Genomic DNA, 22309 nt, shown 5'->3' with positions numbered 1-22309 from the left:
TGACTGGCTGTCCGAGTGAGATTTTAAAATCGATTGCTATGCCTTCCTGCTTTGAATGTGTGTTTTTGATGTTGCTTTTATTACCAGCCATAGCGTGGTTTTTGTTTGATCCTCTTTAGTATTTGTATTATTACTTTTTTTTTAAGCTGTAATCATTGTCTTTTAATGATAAAAGTCACCTTGGGTCCATTTTAAGGAGAAAGGTGCAGTTAACATATTTGAAATAAATAAATAAAAATACCTGGGGCATTAAGACAGATGGAAGTGGTCCTTTGGGGTGGATATTCTTAATGCCCAAACCAGACACTATAGGGAATGTGCAGGAAAGGAGTAGAGAGAGGTGGTATTCTCTCCATCCACGTATGTGAAGAAGCACAAAGCCAGTGGTAGAAAAATCCCTTCCTTGTGATGGAGAAAACTTTCAGTTATTTATGATACGAATCTTCTGCTTTTTCTGCCATTTAGTACAAAAGCCAACAGCTACAGACATCTTTATGGACAGTTCTGTTTGGGAATGATGGACAAGGGGTCAAGAAGAGAGAGAGAGAGATGAAAGAGAAGGGGATTGGCAACTCCTGGCATTCCTCACTATGCCTTAGGAGTGATGGATGTAGGAGCCCAAAAATGTCTGGCTCCTCCTGATGTTTTAGCGTATGTTGCAGTCACTTCAGTTCTCCTTCTGGAGCCATCAGAGGTGGTAGCCAGCAGCCCACCTTCTGGTAGTGAATTTCCTCTTTGGCCCTGGTCACACAAGGGACATGTTCTCCAGTTCTTCTGATACTTTTCCCTACCTCTGTTGTACTCATTCTCAGTCATGTGCTTTATATACCAGGCAAAATATCCACGAGAGATCCTGAAGCTGAGGCTTCAGTACTTTGACCATCTCATGAGAAGAGAAGACTCCCTGGAAAAGACCCTGATGTTAGGAGAGTGTGAAGGCAAGAGGAGAAGGGGACGACAGAGGACGACATGGATGGACAGTGTCATCGAAGCGACCAACATGAATTTGACCCAACTCCGGGAGGCAGTGGAAAACAGGAGGGCATGGCGTGCTATGGTCCATGGGGTCACAAACAGTCAAACACAACTAAACGACTAAACAACAAAATATCCCAACGACTTTGCGTGGCAATGATTTCTTTCCTCCTGTTTGAATCATAGTTGTTGCCTACACCATGGTACTGGTTTCTTTTCTGTATTGTTTCAAGGAGCAATCAAAATATTCCATGTCACATTGATGTATTGTGAAGGGATTTCTGTCTGGGAAGATGTCCTCTGTTGTGCTGGCTGCTCCTGCAGAATCCCATTGCTCAGCTTCCCCCACATCTCCCCTGTTTTCCAGCATAATCTGCCGTTTCCTTTTCTTTCCTGCATCCCTCTCCATCACTGTCTCCTCACAATGACCGACAAAAAGTGGCATAACAAAATGCTGGTACTGCGGCAATGGCTCCAATTGCTTGTGACATACTTTAACCAACATACTGATGTACTGGCCACAAAAATATTTTTAAAATGTATAAGCTGCAATAATGGCGGCCACCTACCTGGCTTTGACTCTGAAAAGAAGCGGGACAAGTCATGCGTAGAGACATTTCCGGTAAAGAAAATAAACCACAGTTACACCATTGGCCAGGAAAATGTTTCGATCTTGACAATGTCTCATGTGACAGGGAAAGAAAAAGCAACAATCTAAATAGGGGATAACTAGAGAACATTTCCCTCATGTGAGCAGGAGCTTTGTATGTATTTTTTTAAAATTTATACCCCGCCCCTCTAGACCATGTCTACTCAGGGCAGCTTACAACATAAAATAGGACAGTATAAAATATAAATAATCACAAAATACAATTAATATATTAGTTAATACAATTTGATTAAAATTAGCAGAATGGAATGAGATGAGAGAAAGAAAATAAAAGACTTAGCTGACTGGAGGGAAGGCCTGCTTAAATAGCCAAGTTTTTAACTGTTTTTTAAAAACAGCCAGCGAGGATGCCAGCCGAATTTCTGCTGGAAGGGCATTCCACAGCCGAGGGGCCACTACCGAGAAGGCCCGGTTTCTAGTTTTTTCCTTCCGAGCCTCTCTCGGCGTCAGACCCCTCAGCCATCCCTGCTGGCAATGACGGGTGATTCTGGTAGATTTTAGGATGCCATCCTCTGGGCAGGAAGAGGAAGTGACACAACTGTACCTTCTTGGTTGGGTTTGGTGACGGCAGAGATGTCCCTCTGTAACTGGTGGCCAGTGGCCTGTATGGTAGCTGTAGGAGCCCACCGAAGAGTGAGAGACACACAAAGAAAGATTCAAGGGACTCAGGCAGGCTGGATAGCTCAGTGGTTTGGATATCTGGCTGCAGAGACAGAGGTTGGGATTTGATTCCCCATCAGCTTTGGGGGGCTTTTAATGTGGTTTTCCATTCCAAGAAGCCTTGAGGACTTCCAATTGGTAGATGCCAGCCTCCACAAGCCCCTTAACACCCTGAAGTCCTCCAAGCCTGAAGGAGATGTGGGAATGTGGTACTGTATGTTCCAATTTTGATGGGGGGTTTTTTTGGGTTATCTATAGTGCTGGATTAATGAACCTACCAATCATTGCCATTTTATTACTGATCAATGCTTCCTAGAAGGGATACCGCGTATCAAGAAGGGTTTCAATGGTCACTACCAGGTGTGACATGCCGTATCGTTGTGATGGAAATACCACGTGAATTACTATTCTTAAACTCACAAGATCTGGAGGCTCCAGAGAAGGTGTAGCGATTGGATCTTGTGTTGGCATCATGAAAAGCTATCTGCCCCTCTTCATACTTAAGAGACACCCGGATCCTCCTCAGCTTCTCACTCAAAGGAAGACAAGTTTCAACAGAAAGGTTGGAGGCCCTGTATTCTCCATCTCCCCAGAGCCCAGATCCCTTCTTCAGTTCTCCATTTAACAAAGCCTTTCCTCTGTACGGACTTCCTGGCCACCCCCACAGCCCAATTTCCCTCACTTCCCACAGTGACTTCCCAGTAATGTCTGTCTGCTCTGAATCCCTCACATCCCAGCACATAAAGTTGACTATTGAATCTCTCAGGATTGTCAGGCAAATCTTGAAAACTGAATCCATGGCAGAAACATTTGGAATCCACAGATAAGAAGAGCAGGGGATGTGCTATCTTTGGATCCAGGGTGACATTTGCTGTTTGGGGACAAAGAGCAGACGAGAAAGTGAGGAGAATGAGGTGGGGAGAACCACTGTGGTGTGACTTGTGTCATCAACACAACACACTAGGTTTGTACAAGCACCAATTTTAATCTCCCTCAACATGTTGAAAAAAAACATTCTGTATAATAAGCAGGGAAAAAGAAATCCTGAGGCCCCATTGAAGTTAAAAGATTGAATTACGCCTGAGCTGCCTTTAGATCCTGCCAGAGTCGATGCCTCGATAGAGATGGCATCTGGGTTTCGGGTGGGGACTCGGCTCTCAATTTCCCCATCCTTTTTGGTGTGGGGTCTGTTATGGGTCAACCATTGTTTACGGAAGTGAGAGGGTGGCCCTGCCTGTGAGTCGCAGACTGGTTTGGGGGCGGGGCACTCCTCCGTGCTTCCAGGGACGGCGGAGCAAAGCTGTGCGCATGTGTAAAGGGGCAGAGTGTGCTCACGGAGGGGAGGGCATGCTCACACATGCGCAAAGAGGTGCTCACTCACAGAAGGGCATGCTCATGTGCATGCATGAAGGGGAGGGGCATGTTCACGGGTGGGTGGAGTGTGCTCACGCACATGTGCAAAGGGGCAGGGTGCTCTCACGTGCATGCATGAAGGCGCAGTGTGATTGCAGAGGGGTGCCCTCGCGCGCATGCATGAAGGGGATGGGCATGCTCATGGGTGGCCGGGGCACCTGTGTGTACAGTGGGCGGGTTGTGTGTGCAGATGAGGCGGGGGAAGTGCGTCCAGGGGGGTGGGTGATCTGTCTCCATGGTCCAATCCTGCCACAGGGACCCCTGCTTTAGGTCTTTAGAGGTGAAAACCAGCACTTTGAATTGTGCTCAGAAAGAGATTGGCAGACAGCGGAACCATTGTAATGCAGGGTTGTGTGACCCCTGTAGCCAGGCTCACTTAGCACTCTGGCCACCGTGTTCTGGACCAACTGAAACTTCCAAACACTTTCCAGAGGCAGCCCCATATCCAGATAGGAAGTGTGAATGTTTACTTGAGAGGTCCTCTCGCCACTCAATCACACAGCCCTTTTTCAGGCTGGACGGGTTATGTCCAGGAAGGTCAGCGCGCTGGTGATTGGGAAAGGCCTCCCATGGCCGGCTCTCCCCCAGCACACTCTGAGTGACTTCCTCCCTTGGTGCTTCAGGGAAAACACACACACGCAGGTTGTGGCTCCGCGTTGCAGGCCAACCCTGCATAAAACTCAAAAGGATCCAAAAAACTCTTAACCTGTCTGACCATCCAAGACGGCTGGTTTAATGCCTCACATACATTTTTATAGCTTTATTTAAAAACCAGAAGGAGCAAAGGATAACAGCTTGACAAAAGGTTAAATGTTCCAGCAGCTTTATACAAAAGAGCATAAGCAGGTAGCATAAATGTAATTACAGAGCCAAAGGCCTGGTAGGGCTTTCTCACAAGAAAACAATGAAGTGCTCATCTATGGCTGCCTATACTTACCCACATGTGCCAAGTTCTCCCAAGCACAGAATGCAAAGCATAGTGTGGACAGCTTAAAGAATCTTTCTAAGACGACGACGATTTCTAACAAATTACCTTCCACCTTGTATCCCCTTATCTCCTCATCAACGGTCTTGAGAGCTTCTCAAATCACCCTGTGTCTTAATTGGCCCCAGACGTAGCAGTCAAGTTCTCTTCATGAACTGCTCTGAGCACTGCCCCTTCCAAGCGCAAGGAATTCTCAACTAGACTCCTTCCCCTCAACCCTTTACCAAGGTCACAGTGTTTCATTCTCTCAAGAGAGCTCTGCCTTTCTTACATGGTTCTCAAAATATTTTGGCATGGTGGCTTCAGCATACATGTTTTATAGCTTTTAAAGACTTGATGTTAACCCCATAAGCCCTGATGCCTTCACAGGATGTAAAGAAGGCATGTGTCACTGGGGCCAGATCAGACTGGTCTTCATGGTGCCTATGCTTTCGTGGTATCCAGGCTCAGAGACAAATCCAGGAACATCCACAAGTTGGGCACCCCTGTTTTTAGAGGGAGTGTAATCTCATCCCATTTCTTTGCTCTGCCTTTCTTTTTTTAAATTAATTTTAAAATAAAACAAAAACACAAAATCAAAAAAGGAGAATAACAGTTCAAACATGTGCTACAAGACACTCCTTAAATCGACTATTCTGACACAATTTCTCTCTTGATATTATGCCTCCATCTAGTGCCACACCCACTCCTCCAACTGGGACGAAGTAGTTGCATTGCATCAATCAATACAATGTAGTTTATCCTTGATCATAACTCTTTGGATACTGATTTTGGTTTGGCTGCCTTAAGGGGATATTGTGAGGGGGCCTTTTCCAGCCACATAAAAGAAGGGGAGGAGGGTCTCCCCAGAGAAAGAAGCTCCAGTGAAAGTGTAGAGATGGGATCCCATATCAGCATCATGAAAAGCCACCTGCCCCTCTTCATACTTCAGAGACACCCAGATCCTCCTCAGCTTTTCACTCAGGGGAAGACAAGTTTCAACAGAAACGTCAGAGGCTCTGTAGCCACCTTCCCACCTCCCCAGAGCCCAGATCCCTTCTTTAGTTTCCAAACCAACAAAGCCTTTCCTCTGTACGGACTTTCTGGCCACCCCTACAGCCCAAATTCCACCCCTTCCCACAATGACTTCCCAGTAATGTCTGCCTGCTCTGAATCCCTCACATCCCAGCACATAAAAATGTCCATCAAATCTCTCAGGAGCACTGGGCACATCTTGCCACATGCCTTCACATCTCACATTTTTGCAATCCACAGATAAGAAGAGCCGGGGATGTGCTGTGCTTGGATCCAGGGTGACATTTGCTGTTTGGGGACAAAAAGAGATAAAGAACAGAAGAGAAGGTGAGGAGAATGAGGTGGGGGGAACCACTGTGGTGTGACTTGTGTCATTAGCACACCACAGCAGTTTTGTTCAAGCAGCCATTTTAATCTACCTCAACATGCTTAAGAAAACATTGTGTATAATAAACAGGGAAAAAGAAAACCTGGGCCCCTATTGAGGCTGACAGATTGATTTTAGCCTGATCTGCCTTTAGATCCTACTAGAATCAATGAATGGCATCTGGGTTTGTGATGTAGTTTGATTTCTGTTTCCCCACATCTCTTGTGTGCAGCTTGTTATGGGTGAAACAGTGTTTATGGGGTAGGATGGCGTGGGTTGTGTGTGAGTCCAGGCCTTCACATCAAAGTTTCTGAGAATGAGCTATTATTATCTGGAATAGGCTGGAACCATTTGATGAGATGTGTGAAAGCTCTCAAGTGTGAACTGTAAATTATAACATGGATGTTATACAGTATCTATTTCTTTTTGGGTCGTTGTGTTTTAGTAGCTTTCTTCAGGGATATCGATCAAACAACGTGACACAATATTTGTGTTCATTCCTTTGTCCATCTTCTAACATGAGATATGCCATCCTCTACCAACAACAACCCTCTACAGTCTTCATACGCAAAATGAGGTCAGCTCAACCCACTGCTGTAAATCAACACAAATCTAGTACCAGATGTGCCAACACCAAAACTTTAGTGTCAGGACTCTTGAACCTGCCAAGATGATCTGGCCCTGTTGGGGATTGTGCATGAAGGACTAGATGACTGGGAAGGATGTTAAAGTGCATGTTATCCCACACCCCACTCAAAAGTAAAGCAGGCTTTTGTGTGTTCACTGTGAAGGACAGCAGAGGTGCCTGTAAACCCTTTCAGCCAAATAGATTTGCAGTGTTTCTGTTATCAGGATATTTGATAAGGTGGGATGTTAGTCGTGGAAGCACTATGGTTAGGCTACATTTGTTTAGAAGCACTTCTGTTGACCTGCAAATTGAAGTCTTAACCCTGGAGGAAAGGGGAGAACAGGACCTTAAATGCATGCTTATGGACCACAAAGAAGCTTTTCTAAAGGAAGGCAATGTCAATGGGAAACTTTGGAGGGAGGGAACTGAATTGGGCTGTACAGTCGTGCCCCGCTGGATGATTACCCCGCTCTACGACAAATCCGCATTACATTGACGCTTTTGAGATTGCAAAACGATGGTTTAAATGGGGGAATTTCGCTTAGCAATGACATACATAAACCAAAATGCTTTCAGTTATGCTCAGTGGCACAATCTAGTTTATGAATATCTCTGGTGAATTGCCACAAGTTAAGTTAGTGCAGGAATCTTCTGTTGCATCCCAACTTATATGACAGCAACAAATGTCTGTGCTAAACATCTGAACTTTATGGCAATCTGTCCCTGAGATTCACCCCAACTGAATTCCAATGGTATGAAAACTTATCAGGATTTTGGCCTACATGCATTAATAGGTTGGGTTTTTTTTAACAGTCTTGTGATTAACCACAGAATGGTTTTCTTTATCACAAGAAATCTAACTTCAGCAGAATTAAATACATGTGAAAGCAGAACTTAACTAGAGACTTAGCATTAGCTAATTACTGTGCCAATTGCTAGGATGCTTACACTAACAATACTTTGGAAGTTCATTACCAATATTAGTAGCATAATTGTCATTTTCAGCATCCTATTTTACTCTGATCCATAATTATGTACACTGCATATATAGACCTGTGGCCAGAATGTTGTACTTTATATTTCTAAGAAAGTGGCTTATTAGCCATAAATCTTTGTGCTAAAATAATCTGGTAGTTTCCTCTTTTTTGCCATTGTTCAATACACGGCAGAAATCACATTTCCTGTTTATAACTGTGATCAATATAAATACAAATAGATGTAAGTTTTAAAAAACAAATATTTCTCAAGTGGAGGTGTTCAAACCCTTTGTCAGGTCTTAGAAATACCTGTAAGAATTGTTGATCAAGTTTGTGAGAAAGTCAGTAAGAAACTTCTGTAGAAAGAGTTGTTGAAAGACTGCAGGTGTGTTAGGAACAAGCTAACAGTTAAACTTCATGCAGCTGTGGAAACAAAATGCAAGAGAAGAATGCTACAGAAGATAATCTCCAATTCGCCACAAGGGGCAATAAAGCTGACAGTCTCAGTACACTTGGTTTCTGGGTTGAATGGAGAGAAGAAGGAGAAACTCTGCTGGATTGATTTACAAAGTAGAATTTACTACGGACGCTCATTTATTGTATGGTAAATGGACTGACATTGATAACTGTTATGTGTATGACCAAGGACTGATGAAAGGACTATTCTATATGTATTAGAACTGCTACAACCTTGGAACAATATACAGTGGTGCCTCGCTTGACGATGTTAATTCATTCCAGTGAAATCGCTGTAGAGCGAAAATGTCGTCAAATGAAATTTAAAAAAAACATTGAAACGCATTAAAAACTGGTTAATGCATTCCAATGAGCTGAAGATCCTCCATAGGGTGGCCATTTTTGGGTGCCTGTCTTGTGAAAAATGGTTCCTAAAAACAGCGGGGAGGCATTTTGAGCAGCCAGCGGCCATTCTGAAAACCCGACGATCAGCTGTTTTGATCGTCATAATGCGAAGAATCGGTTCCTGAAGCAGGGAACTGATTGTTGCAAAGTGAAAAAACCCATTAAAACATCATTTTGTGATTGCAATTGTGATAGAAAAACATCGTCGTGAAGCGGATTTGTTATATGGGGTAATCGTTAAGCGGGGCACGACCGTAATTATTTTCTTTACTACTCTCAATACTGTCTCTTTGTTTACTGACAGCCTGAAATGGATTAATCTTTGCTGGCGCGCCCCCCTTCTACAAAAGCACTCTGTCACCCTTCCAATTTGTACACTTGTACTTTTTTTCAAATAGAGAAGATGGCTTTCTTTTACAAAGAATGCACAGATTCCACTCACTGTTTTTTTTAAACAAAAAGTTATAATGTATTCCAGATATAAAGCTCCATCTTATATGTGGGGATTTTGCTGTGTTGTTTTATAAGATTTTTTTTAAAAAAATCACAAACACATATGCGCATAAATGACTATGTTTAAACAAGTAACTGCTTGTTTTTAGAAGTTTTGCAGGCTAATTTGTCTTCAGTGTGGAAGGGATTGTCACTCTCAAATTGGCCTTCTCAGCCTCACTAGATGCTGTTCCAAGTACTCCATGCAGAGCACGTTACCATAGTCTCTTGAGACTGAAGGATGCCTAATCACTGGAGGTTAAAAAAATTGGTATGTCTGGGCCTTGGGGGGAAAATGAAAGCATATTTGGTTTTTATTCTATCTTAGACTTGGGCTGGAATGCCTAGCGGTAAGGACTAAAAGCTTCCCTAGCAGGTGGACAGCCTTAGCTGTGTTAGGAGGTTGATCCGGACTTGGGGCTACCGACGCTAATTATTTTGGGGGAGAACTTGTAAGAAAAGGTTCCTGATGGTCCTTTGTAAGAACAAGGGCCTGAATCCAACATCTGGGGACTTATGTAAGTGTTGACATGCTGTTCACCCATTGATTCAATGGGTCTCCACCTGGACTGAGTCTCTTGCATGTGCAAAAATACTCAAAACAAGATGCACCAATCCCTTCCCTAGATACGATGAGACATCAAGGGATTTACCTTTTTGCAGTTGGGGTCTAGGGAACAAAGTATCTGTGAAAGCAAAATTATATAAAGATTAAGCACCACAGTATCTTGTAGATACAAAAATATCAGTTGTAGAGTTTTGATGAGGCAGGACTTTTCTTTTGTTGAATACTGTTGAAATTCCAGTTTGAATAAAGCTCTCTGCTAATTTTCCTGGGGAAAAACATTTGGCACTGCTTTTTTCCCTACAAGCTTGCCTGGTGAGGCTGTAATTGGTAGCTTTAGTTTGGCTTGAGGTATCCTGCTTGCCTTCTTCATGGATTGCTGCCTTGTCGTGGCGAAGGGGCTTGAGTAACTCAGAGAAACTATGGGCTATGCCGTGCAGGGACACCCAAGACGGACAGGACATAGTGGAGAGTTCCGACTAAACGCAATCCACCTGGAGTAGGAAATGGCAAGCCACTCCAGTATCTTTGCCAAGAACGCCCCATGATCAGAAACAAAAGGCTAAAAGATATGACGCTGGAAGATGGGCCCCTCAGGTCGGAAGGCGTCCAACATGCTACTGAGGAAGAGCGGAGGACAAGTACAAGTAGCTCCAGAGCTAATGAAGTGGTTGGGCCAAAGCCGAAAGGACGCTCAGCTGTGGACGTGCCTGGAAGTAAAAGGAAAATCCAATGCTGCAAAGAAAAATACTGCATAGGAACCTGGAATGTAAGATCTATGAACATTGGGAAGCTGGAGGTGGTCAAACAGGAGATGGCAAGAATAAACATCGACATCCTGGGCATCAGTGAACTAAAATGGACAGGAATGGGCGAATTCAGCTCAGATGATTATCATATCTACTATTGTGGACAAGAATCCCGTAGAAGGAATGGAGTAGCCCTCATAGTCAACAAAAGAGTGGGAAAAGCTGTAATGGGATACAATCTCAAAAATGATAGAATGATGTCAATACGAATCCAAGGCAGACCATTCAACATCACAATAATCCAAGTTTATGCACCAACCAGCATTGCTGAGGAGACTGAAATTGAACAATTCTATGAAGATTTACAACACCTTCTAGAACTGACACCAAAGAAAGATGTTCTTCTCATTCTAGGGGACTGGAATGCTAAAGTAGGGAGCCAAGAGATAAAAGGAACAACAGGGAAGTTTGGCCTTGGAGTTCAGAACGAAGCAGGACAAAGGCTAATAGAGTTTTGTCAAGAGAATAAGCTGGTCATCACAAACACTCTTTTCCAACAACACAAGAGGCGACTCTATACATGGAAATCACCAGATGGGCAATATCGAAATCAGATTGATTATATTCTCTGCAGCCAAAGATGGAGAAGCTCTATACAGTCAGCAAAAACAAGACCTGGAGCTGACAGCGGTTCTGATCATCAGCTTCTCATAGCAAAATTCAAGCTTAGACTGAAGAGATTAGGAAAAACCACTGGGCCACTCAGGTATAATCTAAACCAAATCCCTTATGAATACACAGTGGAAGTAAAGAACAGATTTAAGGAACTAGATCTGGTGGACAGAGTGCCTGAAGAACTTTGGATAGAGGCTCGTAACATTGTCCAGGAGGCAGCAACGAATACCATCCCAAAGAAAAGGAAATGCAAGAAAGCAAAGTGGCTGTCCAACGAGGCTTTAGAAATAGCAGAGAGGAGAAGGGAAGCAAAATGCAAGGGAGATAGGGAAAGTTACAGAAACTTGAATTCAGACTTCCAAAGAATAGCAAGGAGAGACAAGAGGGCCTTCTTAAATGAACAATATAAAGAAATAGAGGAAGATAACAGAAAAGGAAAGACCAGAGATCTGTTCAGGAAAATTGGACATATTAGAGGAACATTTTGCGCAAAGATGAACATGATAAAAGACAAAAATGGGAGGGACCTAACAGAAGCAGAAGACGTCAAGAAGAGGTGGCAAGAATACACAGAGGAATTATATCAGAAAGATGTGGATATCCCGGACAACCCAGACAATGTAGTTGCTGACCTTGAGCCAGACATCCTGGAGAGCGAAGTCAAGTGGGCCTTAGAAAGCCTGGCTAACAACAAGGCCAGTGGAGGTGATGGCATTCCAGTTGAACTATTTAAAATCTTGAAAGATGATGCTGTTAAGGTGCTACATTCAATATGCCAGCAAGTTTGGAAAACTCAACAGTGGCCAGAGGATTGGAAAAGATCAGTCTACATCCCAATCCCAAAGAAAGGCAGTGCCAAAGAATGCTCCAACTACCGTACAATTGCACTCATTTCGCACGCTAGCAAGGTTATGCTCAAAATCCTACAAGGCAGGCTTCAGCAGTATGTGGACCGAGAACTCCCAGAAGTACAAGCTGGATTCCGAAGAGGCAGAGGAACTCGAGACCAAATTGCTAACTTGCGCTGGATTATGGAGAAAGCCAGAGAGTTCCAGAAAAATATCTACTTCTGCTTCATTGACTATGCGAAAGCCTTTGACTGTGTGGACCACAGCAAACTATGGCAAGTTCTTAAAGAAATGGGAGTGCCTGACCACTTTATCTGTCTCCTGAGAAACCTATATGTGGGACAGGAAGCAACAGTTAGAACTGGTCATGGAACAACTGAGTGGTTCAAAATTGGGAAAGGAGTACGGCAAGGCTGTATACTGTCCCCCAGCTTATTTAACTTATATGCAGAATACATCATGCGGAAGGCTGGACTGGAAGAAACCCAAGCCGGAATTAAGATTGCCGGAAGAAATATCAACAACCTCCGATATGCAGATGATACCACTCTGATGGCAGAAAGTGAGGAGGAATTAAAGAACCTTGTAATGAGAGTGAAAGAGGAGAGTGCAAAAAACGGTCTGAAACTCAACATCAAAAAAACTAAGATCATGGCCACTGGTCCCATCACCTCCTGGGAAATAGAAGGGGAAGATATGGAGGCAGTGTCAAATTTTATCTTCCTGGGCTCCATGCTCACTGCAGATGGAGACAGCAGCCCTGAAATTAAAAGGCGCCTTCTTCTTGGGAGGAAAGCGATGACAAATCTGGACAGCATCTTGAAAAGCAGAGACATCACCTTGCCAACAAAAGTCCGAATAGTCAAAGCTATGGTTTTTCCTGTCGTGATGTATGGAAGTGAGAGCTGGACCATAAAGAAAGCAGACCGCCGAAGAATTGATGCCTTTGAATTGTGGTGCTGGAGGAGGCTCTTGAGAATCCCCTGGACTGCAAGGAGAACAAACCTATCAGTTCTAAAGGAAATCAACCCTGAGTGCTCACTGGAAGGACAGATCCTGAAGCTGAGGCTCCAGTACTTTGGCCATCTCATGAGAAGAAAAGACTCCCTGGAAAAGACCCTGATGTTGGGAAAGTGTGATGGCAAGAGGAGAAGGGGCCGACCGAGGATGAGATGGCTGGACAGTGTCTGCGAAGCAACCAACATGAACCTGACACAACTCCGGGAGGCAGTAGAAGACAGGAGGGCCTGGCGTGCTCTGGTCCATGGGGTCACGAAGAGTCGGACACGACTAAACGACTAAACACACACACATCCTGCTTGCATTGGTTTAGGTGCTGGGTAGACATCTTTTAGACATGGCCATGTTAGTCTCTTAATAATGGGGTCACGATATGTTGGAGGCAACCTGACAGCACATAACAACAACAAAACTACTGCAGCTATATGCTGTGAATGAAGAACAGATCCGCCTTTATGGACAGAATTCTAGAAGGACTAAAAATTAGAATAATCATAGAATAATTGAGTTGGATGGAGCCTAGAAGGCCATTGAGTCTTGGAGTTGTAAAGATTGTTGCCTTGTTTATAGTCCCATGTAGTTCTTCATTTAAAATAAATTGACTATGCAAGTTCTGTATTTAACTTTTCTTTAAATTTAATTTGCATAAAAAATTGGTAAAGAATTATTCAGCGGAATTTGAAGGGCACATTTAAAAAACAACACTAAAACAGTTTTGATTGATTTCATGAAGAATGAATGTCTTACATTCTGTCACATCCTTGATGGATATAATTATCATTTCTGTCCTTTTCAATGAACTTCACCAGGAGCTTAGAGATTTAGGTAAACCATTCATACTAATTTGAAGAATATACTGAATATCCTTTGCTGTTCTCTGACCTGGATATTCAAGCATGTTGCATTCAGTCTTTCTTTCCAAGGGAACAAAATGTTTTAGAGCCACCACCTGTGTAATCATTCCTCATTTTTTTAAAGTCAGCTAGCTTCTTTAATACATTCCTCCTTTACTGAAGTTATGATGAAATCCCAGAAAGTACCACTTAACATATATGGATTTCAGCTTTTATTAATATCTCTATAGCCCTTGATTCCTGCAGCGGGACTTCAATAACATGTGTGGGACCAGTGAGGGTCCCCCCACCCACAGCCAAGACAGTGGGTTTTCCAGCCGTAACCCTTTGTTCTTGCAAAAGCCGTCTGATTATGTGGATATACCCAGAGCTTCCAAAAGTATTTGAAAAGCTTCAAGATTTTATAAAAACTGAATATTGCTGTGATGAAATTTATAAGGTGTTTATAAGGAGCATGGATCCTAAATGATGTATTTTGGGCCATTGCTATTTCATTCACTTGGAAGGGTAAGCAGTGAGCTTGCCAACATTGCAACACATGTCAATGATCACCAAATTATCAAAGGTGCTGAAAATTGAAGACTTAAAGAGGATCCTAAAGGAATCCCCCAACTTGGGCAGATGTGCAGCTGATACAAAGGATGCAATCTGATAACACACTGTAGGGAAAACACTCCCACCCCCTCTCATCTGCTTTTTTCCTCCCATCCCACTCCATTAGTGTCTGAGGACTACTTTGTGTCTGGTCCCTTCAGGAACAAAAGGAGGGTGTTGGCTCGATGGCCATTTGTGATGGCAATGAAAGAAAAAAAAATATGCGTTGTCTCATTCTCTTTAGGACTGACTTCAGTCTTGGCAGGGATTGTACCTTACCTCTGAACTGCTCCATCACAGCATCTAGAAAGGGATTTCTGTCACAGACTCCCCACATCTTCCACTTCAGCTCATGAAGGAAAGCCTTGGAATTTTTAAATGTTTCTTTTTTCTCACAGCTATGGAGAAAAACAAGGTTACTTCAGAATTCCCTTTAAAAATAAATAAAAGGTCCGAGTGAATGAGGAAACCTATAGAAAGCCCAGAGCAGTCATACACATTATGTGGCCCCCCACCAGTATTTTACCAGCCTGTGGGGGCAGCCTAAGGCTCCTCAAGTTAAAAACAAAATAGAAGAAGTCTTTGATTACCAAAAAGCCCTGCTGTCACCCAACATTACCTTCAGGGAGAGACTTTTGGTTATTAAAGACTACCTCCTCACATCCCACAGCTTCCATGTGATAAAAAGCTTCTGAACTGTGATGACCCTCAGAATTAGTAATCTCCAGAAGGCCATACCTGTAACAGTTGTTTAATAAAATATTAAAAGAAACAGGTGCTAGGATTTTAAGAATCCCTTCATTCCATTCCGTTATTGTTGGTTTAAAAACTAGTAAGAGAATGAATTAGAGAGGAATGAAGAGGGCAGAGAGGAGCTTTCCGCTCTGTGCCACGGAGGAAAGGAAAGGGTTGTGTTCTGGCAGGGCTCCTCAGTGGGATAAATAAGGTGCTCCTTATCTTTATTTCTGGAATGCTAGAGATCAGCCTTGTCTCCTCAGGAGAACTGAAGCATGCGTGTGTGTCATGTTCTCTCATAAATAGACCCTTTCCAACTTTAAGTAATGCTGATGGAAATGAGTGGGATACACTTACCTCTGCAAGAGGCTTCTAACATCCTAGATGGAGAAAGAGAGAAAGAAGAGAGAGTTTCAAACCATCCTATGAGAAGCTCCACTGGTCCTCCTTATTCTATCATGAGCCCACCTCATTCAGACACTCGGAAGAAAGAAAAAGATTCCCACAGTGAGGTTGAGAGAGACCGTAGCCTGTGTCCTGGTTTATCACCAAGAAAGGAGCTCAAGGGTATATGAAGGAATGGATATTGTGGGGGATCTGGACCATGTAGGGAGCCAGAGGGCTTCTTCCTACCCTATTTTACTCTGTGTTCACTGCGCAGCCAGGCCCTTTTATGGCAAGAAAAGGCTCTCAAGAAGGAGCAGAAACCTTTTCAAGTAAAGGAGATGCCATTGGCAATGACTGTTCCAAACTAGAAACTATGAGAAAAACCTGCTCCATAAGCCCGTCTAGTTCAATGTGATGTCCCCCAAAGTGGCCATCCAGATGTTTCTGAAAAGCTCGTGTGGGGTGTGGTGAGGGAACAGTGCCTAGCTTGGCACCAGGCATTCAGAGAAGTGGGAATTGCACGTTGTTTTTTGTCAATATTACACGGAGACCAAAAGCCTGCACTGAGGTAGATGTACTGTCATTTTCTTTCATCTTGATGCTCCTGAATGTCCTACATCAGGACCCCGGTACCTCAAACTCAGTCCTTTCACTCCTTTTGTGGGTGGAGGCACATAACAGCTGTGGAGGCAGCTTCTCTCTTGGGAGAGCAGCTTGCATTGTTTCTGCCAGTCTTACCTGCAGGAGTTCCCCTGGGGGCTGCTGATGCTTCTCCTCCATCTCCCGGATGAGACCTCCCAGAGAGGAGAGCTCCCCGGAGAGTCTGGCCAGGTGCTCGTCCCTTTTCCTTGCGATCTCCTTCTCCACCTCTTCCAACTCAGCCAGCCAAAGTTTCTCCTGTTCTTCCAAAATCTGATGCAATTTCCTAAATGCTGCTTTCATCTCTTCTATCTTTGCCTTTGTTTGAATCTGCAATAAACAGGCAAAAAGAAGGGGGAAAGGAAGTGTATGGCAGGAAGATGGTTTCTTCATCACATTGTCTACAAACGGGAAAACTCACACTGCCGAGATGTGGAACTTTGAATATACAGAGTGCAGGAACAATTCAGGGGGAAAGTGTAGGAAAAGCAGTCCAGAAAATGTACGTTTTATTTTAAAAAGGAGGCCTGAACAGGCGTTTAATGTGATTTGTTTTACCTTAATTTTACTACTCCTGTGATCTGTACCCAGTTTAACCTGCTGGTGTAATAAATATTAGCCAAAATAATAATGCTTATTGTTATGGTGGCAGTTTCCCAGGTTCTGATTTACAGGAATGGTATTTTACAAAAGCTTTAAAAGCAATAGAAATTTCTATTATACATCTTCTGTAAGTCAAGCCCTCGTAGCTTCGTGTTCCAGCAAAGGTCAGTTGTTTAAAGTTGAAAGGAAATGCAAATATAGGAAAACATGCAACGTAATGCACCTCAACACACCACACACTCAGTATACGACCAATACTGACATCAAAGAGAATCATGTATCTGCAACAATCGCAGCAAAGACAACATGGATTTTTCTCCCAAGTGGCTTTGCTCAGTGAACACTTTTACTAATTTACATTAAGTCAGTGGTGCAGCATGGCTTACCAGCACCCGGAGCAAGGTAAGAATTGCATCCTCTAAAACCCGTGGACCGTCCCTGAGTCTCTTCCACTAGTCCAGTATTGAACCCCTAACCCCCAAGTACATGTATTGTATTTTAAGAAAATACTGATGTAATTAAAGTAAGATGCATGCTCACATTTATACTCACATTTATTCAGAATCGCCTGGTTTTAATTTGTGCAAATTTTTCAATAGCAGTATTGAAATCTACACTGAATTCTCTCTCAATTAAGTTTTGCTAGGTCACCCAGTCTTTCTTGGTTCATTGCAGATCTCTGATACAATTGATTAATTTAAGTTTTGAGGGGCTTCTTTCGCAACCGGCCGTTGAAGCAATGATAATTAAAAAGATTCTTAATATGACAACAAAGTTAGTAAAACTCTCTTGCAGCTTCCACTTGTAAAGCTAAAGCTGTCCAGTTAGCAATCTGCTCATCAGGATTGACGTCTTCATATAAAACAACAAGATGCCATGGGCAATTTATTTTGGCGTAGCCACAGCGTTCAACTCTATACTTAGCCCAAGTGCTGAAGTTGCTCATTGATAAAACCATCTTTTTCAGTATCCAACAATGTCTGGATTTGCAGGGAAGCGAATTGGTGGTGAACAGAGTGGGGCTATTCATATTTGTATCCCTGGAGATACAAATATGAATATTGGCATCACAGGTGCTATGGAGATCCAGCCCCTCAACCAGCTGGTCCACAAACTGGTCGCCACACAGCATGCCAGTTGCGGAAGCAGCCTAGCTGGCACGTCTCCACCTCGCCGCGCAGCGAGCCACTCCGGCGAGAAGGTGGGATGAAGAGTCAGCTGTGAATCGGGCCACAGTTAAGCAAAAGTAAAGAAGACAGCCTGACAGGTGCATGGATGGGGGCCAGGGGGACAAGAAAAGGGCCATCACTGCCCGGCTCAGTAGCTGGTGCTGGCATATCCTTCAAGAGCAACTTGATTTATTTATTTATTTTTTATTTATTTATTTTATTTCTATCCCGCCTATCTGGTCATATTAGACCACTCTAGGCGGCTTACAAAAGAGCAACAATATAATTTTAAAAACGTTACGCCTAAACAGAAATAGTAGTCGAAGAGAGATATAGAGAAAGAAAGATTGTCAGGAATTTTCTGTTGGGAAGGCCTGTCTATACATCAGTGTTTTTAGTTGTTTCTTAAAAATGCCCAGCGAGGGAAGTAAGTTGTTCCAGAGGAGAGGAGCCACCGCCGAGAAGGCCCGATTTCTGGTCTTTTCCTTCCGGGCCTCTCTCGGCGTCAGGCTCCTCAGCCTCACCTCCTGGCTCGCACGGGTGACACGGGTAGATCTTGGTGGGAGAAGGCGTTCCACCAAGTATCGAGGTCCTAAACCGTTTAGGGCTTTGTAAGTAAGCATCAACACTTTGAAGTCGATGCGGAATCGGATGGGCAGCCAATGCAGTGCGGCCAGAGTGGGCGAGATATGTTGGAATCTTCTCACTCCACTAAGTAATCTGGCCGCAGCATTCTGCACCACCTGTAGTTTCCGCAGCAACCTCAAAGGTAGCCCCACGTAGAGCGCATTACAGTGGTCTAATCTTGAGATTACAAGCACATGCACCAAAGTAGTGAGAGCCCCAACATCAAGGTAGGGTCGCAGCTGGGCTATCCGCCTAAGATGGAAAAAAGCGGTACGGACCACAGACGCCACCTGAGCTTCCATAGTGAGCGCCGGGTGAAGAAATGATGAGAGGACTTCTTCTCCTGGCCCAGAGAAACATGGCTTGCTCACTTGTGCAGCTGCCCTTGTTTAGAGCTCAGGTGTTGGGCAGGTGTTGGTTGTTTTTTCCCCCAAGGTGGTTGTTATGACAACCCTAAACAAGACAGGGAGGGAGGAATATCTCATTTTCCCAGGAATTTCCACACTGGGGCTGGGCTGTATAGTGAGAAGGGTGGTGGGGGGTGGGAAAGGGAGGAAGAGTCATCTCTTCTGGAGGGCTGGTAAATCTGCTGGGCAGGCCAGCACAGCCGCTGCTTCTGTGCATCCTCTTGCCTCCTAGGCCAGAAAGAGAGATCCTGAGGGAGAGAGAGGAGGAGAGGAATCGGTGGCCCTTTGGGCCCCAAAGAACTCTTGTGCTGAGGGCGATGGCCCCTGTAGCCCCACAATGCCCGTCCTCTACCGTGTTTCTCCAATAATAAGACCTATCCCGAAAGTAAGCCCTCCCCTTAATTTGTAGGATTCCTCTAAAGTAAGCCCTCCACCGAAAATAAGCCCTGTTGCCCTACTCGCGCCCTGGGTAAGCTTACCGAGGGCGCGAAAAAACATCCCTTCAGCAGAGCAGAATGCAGTAGGGAGAAAGCAGAGCTTCGCCCTTCATGGCAGTGCTTTCGTCTCAGGGCGCGCCGAACAGGATCCCGGGAGCCAACAGCCGCGCAAGCTCCTCCTCCGCCTGGAACTCCCCTGCCCGGCGCGGGAGGGAGAGAGAGGCACGAGCCCCGCGGGCGCCGCGCGGGCGCTCCTGCCCCCGGACCAGAGAGGAGGAGAACAAAAGCTTCGAGGCGGAGGGGAGGAGGCGACCAAGGCAGCAAAGCGAGGAGCATCGCCTGCAAGCTGAGCAGGCACGCTCGCTCGCTGTGTTTTCCCCCTTCCCGGCAAAGCCCGCCTTTTTGGCTCCCCTTTCGCTTCCACAGTGGTGAGGGCTTCGCAGAGAGCCAGAAAGCGAGAGCAGGAAAGCAGGAAGGAGAAGCCCAGTTCTTCTCAGCCGCTGCCTTTCCCCAGCCTCCGTCTCCTCCCTGGCCGAGCCCAAGTAGCTGCCGCCGCCGCCGCTGCTGCTGCTGGTGCGGCTGTCGCCAGCTTTCGGGGGGAAAATGCTCTGGTTTCTCTTCAGATCGCATTTTTGGGGGAGGGCTTATTTTAATGACGGGTCATTAAAATAAGCCCTCCCCCGAAAATAAGCCCTCTGCCCTTTTCTTTCCCCCAAAAGATAATAAGACAGTGTCTTATTATCGGAGAAACACGGTAAGATCAGGCCAGGAGGCCCTTCTGAAGGTCCCATCCCTGAAAGAGGTGAGGGGGGATGGCATGTCGAAATAGGGTCTTCTCAGCTGTTGCCCCCCAACTTTAGAATGCCGTCCCTATAGAGATTCGCCTGGCTCCAACACTTTAGGCTTTTCAGCACCAGGAAAAGACTTTTCTGTTTAGCCAGCATTTTAATTAAACAGTATGCTCTAGCTGTCCGCATGAGCAGCAAGACTTATTAATATTAATGTTTTAAGTATTGTTTTAATATAGGATATTTTATATTGTCTTTTTAATGTTTTTTAGTTTTAATATTGTTGTACGCTGCCCAGAAGCCACTGGTAATGGTGCAGCTAAAAATACTGTAAATAAATAAATACATAAATACATAAATAAATGCTACGACACTACGTTAAATCATTTATAATATGCTTTAAGGCTAAAGATTCCTGAAAGTTGTAATGCTTTCTGTTTTTAAATAATGTGTTGCACAGATGAACTCAAGAGGGGCGCACAGTTCACAATCCGGGAGCCACCCAGGAAAAATAACTCCCTTCCCATGTGCCCGTCTAGGAGGCCATAGACTGGCTGAGGCAGCGGATAGTGGATGGTGGCTCTGTATCATCCTCATCCCTTTGCCGCTTGAAACAACAGCCTCAATCTGCCTCATGGCCAGGCTGGTCCTTCGCGGGGGGGGGGGGGTGTCTTTGCCACACACCTCTACCCTATTGCCTGAAGTCTTGGAAGGTATTCTGTCAGTAGGGTTTAAGAGTGAGATTTCAATACACAACTTTAACCAGCGTGTGTGGGAGGGGGGTCCAGCTATGCAAAATCCATGGATGAGCATAGGCAGCGTCCCCCCCCCCACTTTCCAATGCTCCAGAAGGCACCCACCCCCTTATCTGAAAGGGCCCACTTTCTGAATGTCACTGCCACCAGTTAAAACCTTCCCAATAACACCCCAGGCTATTCCAAATTTGAGACATTCAGGTTTCCCTGTAGCCTTTACTTCTCATTTTTTATACCATATGTCCACACCTTGATTTAGGAACTTTTTTCCCCATCGTAGTAACAATAGTACTCACAAGCAGATCATTGCTTTCTTTCTCTGTTTCATCTTTATATTTGACAATTCTTGCCTTCTCCTCCATCATACGGTCCAAGCGAGTGAGGATCACATCCTGAAGAGAAAATAGGAAACTCAAGTTTGGTTCAAAGAAGCAGGGAGGGGGGCGCGCGCGCACACACACACACACGCACATACTGTACTTGCTCTGCTATAGAGGTGAGGTTGTGGGTCTCCTTTTTAGAGGGGCAGGGTAATAAGTCTAATAATGAATAAAATAATAAAAATAAATGCACTCCTGAACCCGTGACCCAGAAATAGGGGGCGGGGGTGTTTCCTGAAGCTGTTCTTTCTCTTTGAAGGAAACTGTGGATTGCCTTGGGGGGGGCTGATAGAGAAGGTGCCAAGTCTCTTAATTTCTGCATGCATAATGCTCCTCTACATCTTCTGAGGGTCCTCAGGGCTCCCTGGAACTGCAAACCTACAGTATTTCCCCCTCCTTACAGAGAGAGCCGCAAAATTTTCTACCTTATATTGCAAAGCAGCCTCCTCCAGAAGAACCACATCATGATCCCTGTGCTCTCTGGATCTGTCACACACCACGCAGATGGGGGCTTCATCATCCTTGCAGAAGAGCTTCAGGGGCTCCTGGTGCTTCCCGCAAACTCTCCACTTCCCCTCGGTCCTCGTTTTCTCTTGAAGGCAGAGCTTCTTGGTCAATTCCACAATGTTGGCCAGCTGCCGATTGGGGATGAGAATCCTTTCGACTTTTTCTCGGCACTGAGGGCAGGAAACCTCTTCCCCCTCCGACCCCTCCCAGCACTGGGTCAGGCAGGCTCGGCAGAAGTTGTGCCCACATTCAATAGTGACCGGATCCTTGAAATACTCCAGGCAGATGGGGCAAATGGCTTCCTCGCAGAGACCCTGGAAGACAATCCCTGAAGGAGCAGCCATGGCAGGTGGCAGGAAGCGGAGAACAAGTTTACTTTCATTTTCTCGTTTGCTAAGGCTTTTAAAACTGGACGTTTCTCTTCCAGGAAATCGCTGAACATAAACTCATCAACAGAAGAAAAAAAAAGAGCGGGCTGAAGGAACAGACTCTACACGAAAGAAAGAAAGAAAGAAAGAAAGAAAGAAA

The 22309-nt window shown here is 44.7% G+C and overlaps 1 protein-coding gene and 1 long non-coding RNA gene across 5 annotated transcripts in view; one reads left to right on the top strand and one right to left on the bottom strand.

Moving 5' to 3' along the window:
• The window catches only part of LOC140704063 (uncharacterized), a 10757-nt gene extending 1025 nt beyond the window's left edge, over nt 1–9732 (top strand). Inside the window, exons 2-4 of one of the 2 annotated variants that reach the window (XR_013542691.1) lie at nt 833–1597; nt 5958–6044; nt 9153–9732. This is a non-coding gene — a long non-coding RNA (uncharacterized LOC140704063). Of the gene's footprint in view, nt 1–832; nt 1639–5957; nt 6045–9152 lie in introns of those variants that run through there. The other variant, XR_012083164.2, reaches the window with a different exon arrangement.
• Nucleotides 4464–22309, bottom strand: LOC110070426 (zinc finger protein RFP). 3 transcript variants are annotated; one of them, XR_013542686.1, is made up of 8 exons: nt 21700–22309; nt 21191–21286; nt 16208–16438; nt 15440–15462; nt 14627–14745; nt 9696–9728; nt 7999–8112; nt 4464–6005 (listed from the first exon to the last, which is right to left on the bottom strand). XR_013542686.1 is itself a non-coding variant. In XM_078388600.1 (7 exons), the coding sequence occupies exons 1-7, from the start codon at nt 22123–22125 to the stop codon at nt 5488–5490; spliced, it is 1446 nt and encodes a 481-aa protein (XP_078244726.1). In that variant the 5' UTR covers nt 22126–22309; the 3' UTR covers nt 4464–5487. The 3 variants fall into 3 exon arrangements, 2 of the variants coding, with proteins under 2 accessions (XP_078244726.1, XP_078244727.1); XM_078388600.1 differs by lacking the exon at nt 7999–8112; XM_078388601.1 differs by lacking the exons at nt 7999–8112; nt 9696–9728.

The sequence above is a fragment of the Pogona vitticeps genome, chromosome 2 (genome assembly GCF_051106095.1).
Source record: "Pogona vitticeps strain Pit_001003342236 chromosome 2, PviZW2.1, whole genome shotgun sequence".
Lineage (NCBI taxonomy): Eukaryota > Metazoa > Chordata > Lepidosauria > Squamata > Agamidae > Pogona > Pogona vitticeps.
The sequence above is the reverse complement of the archived record's forward strand: the minus strand, read 5'-3'. Positions and strand labels throughout refer to the sequence as shown.

Bases quoted from the DNA above. Each gene is read 5' to 3' on its own strand.
- LOC110070426 (XM_078388600.1), bottom strand. From the start codon at position 22,125: ATGGCTGCTCCTTCAGGGATTGTCTTCCAGGGTCTCTGCGAGGAAGCC. The intron at 14,746-15,439 runs GTAAGTGTATCC...TTTTCTCCATAG, and splicing joins GTTAGAAGCCTCTTGCAGAG to CTGTGAGAAAAAAGAAACAT. The intron at 6,006-9,695 runs GTAAATCCCTTG...GTCCCCAAACAG, and splicing joins TAGACCCCAACTGCAAAAAG to CAAATGTCACCCTGGATCCA.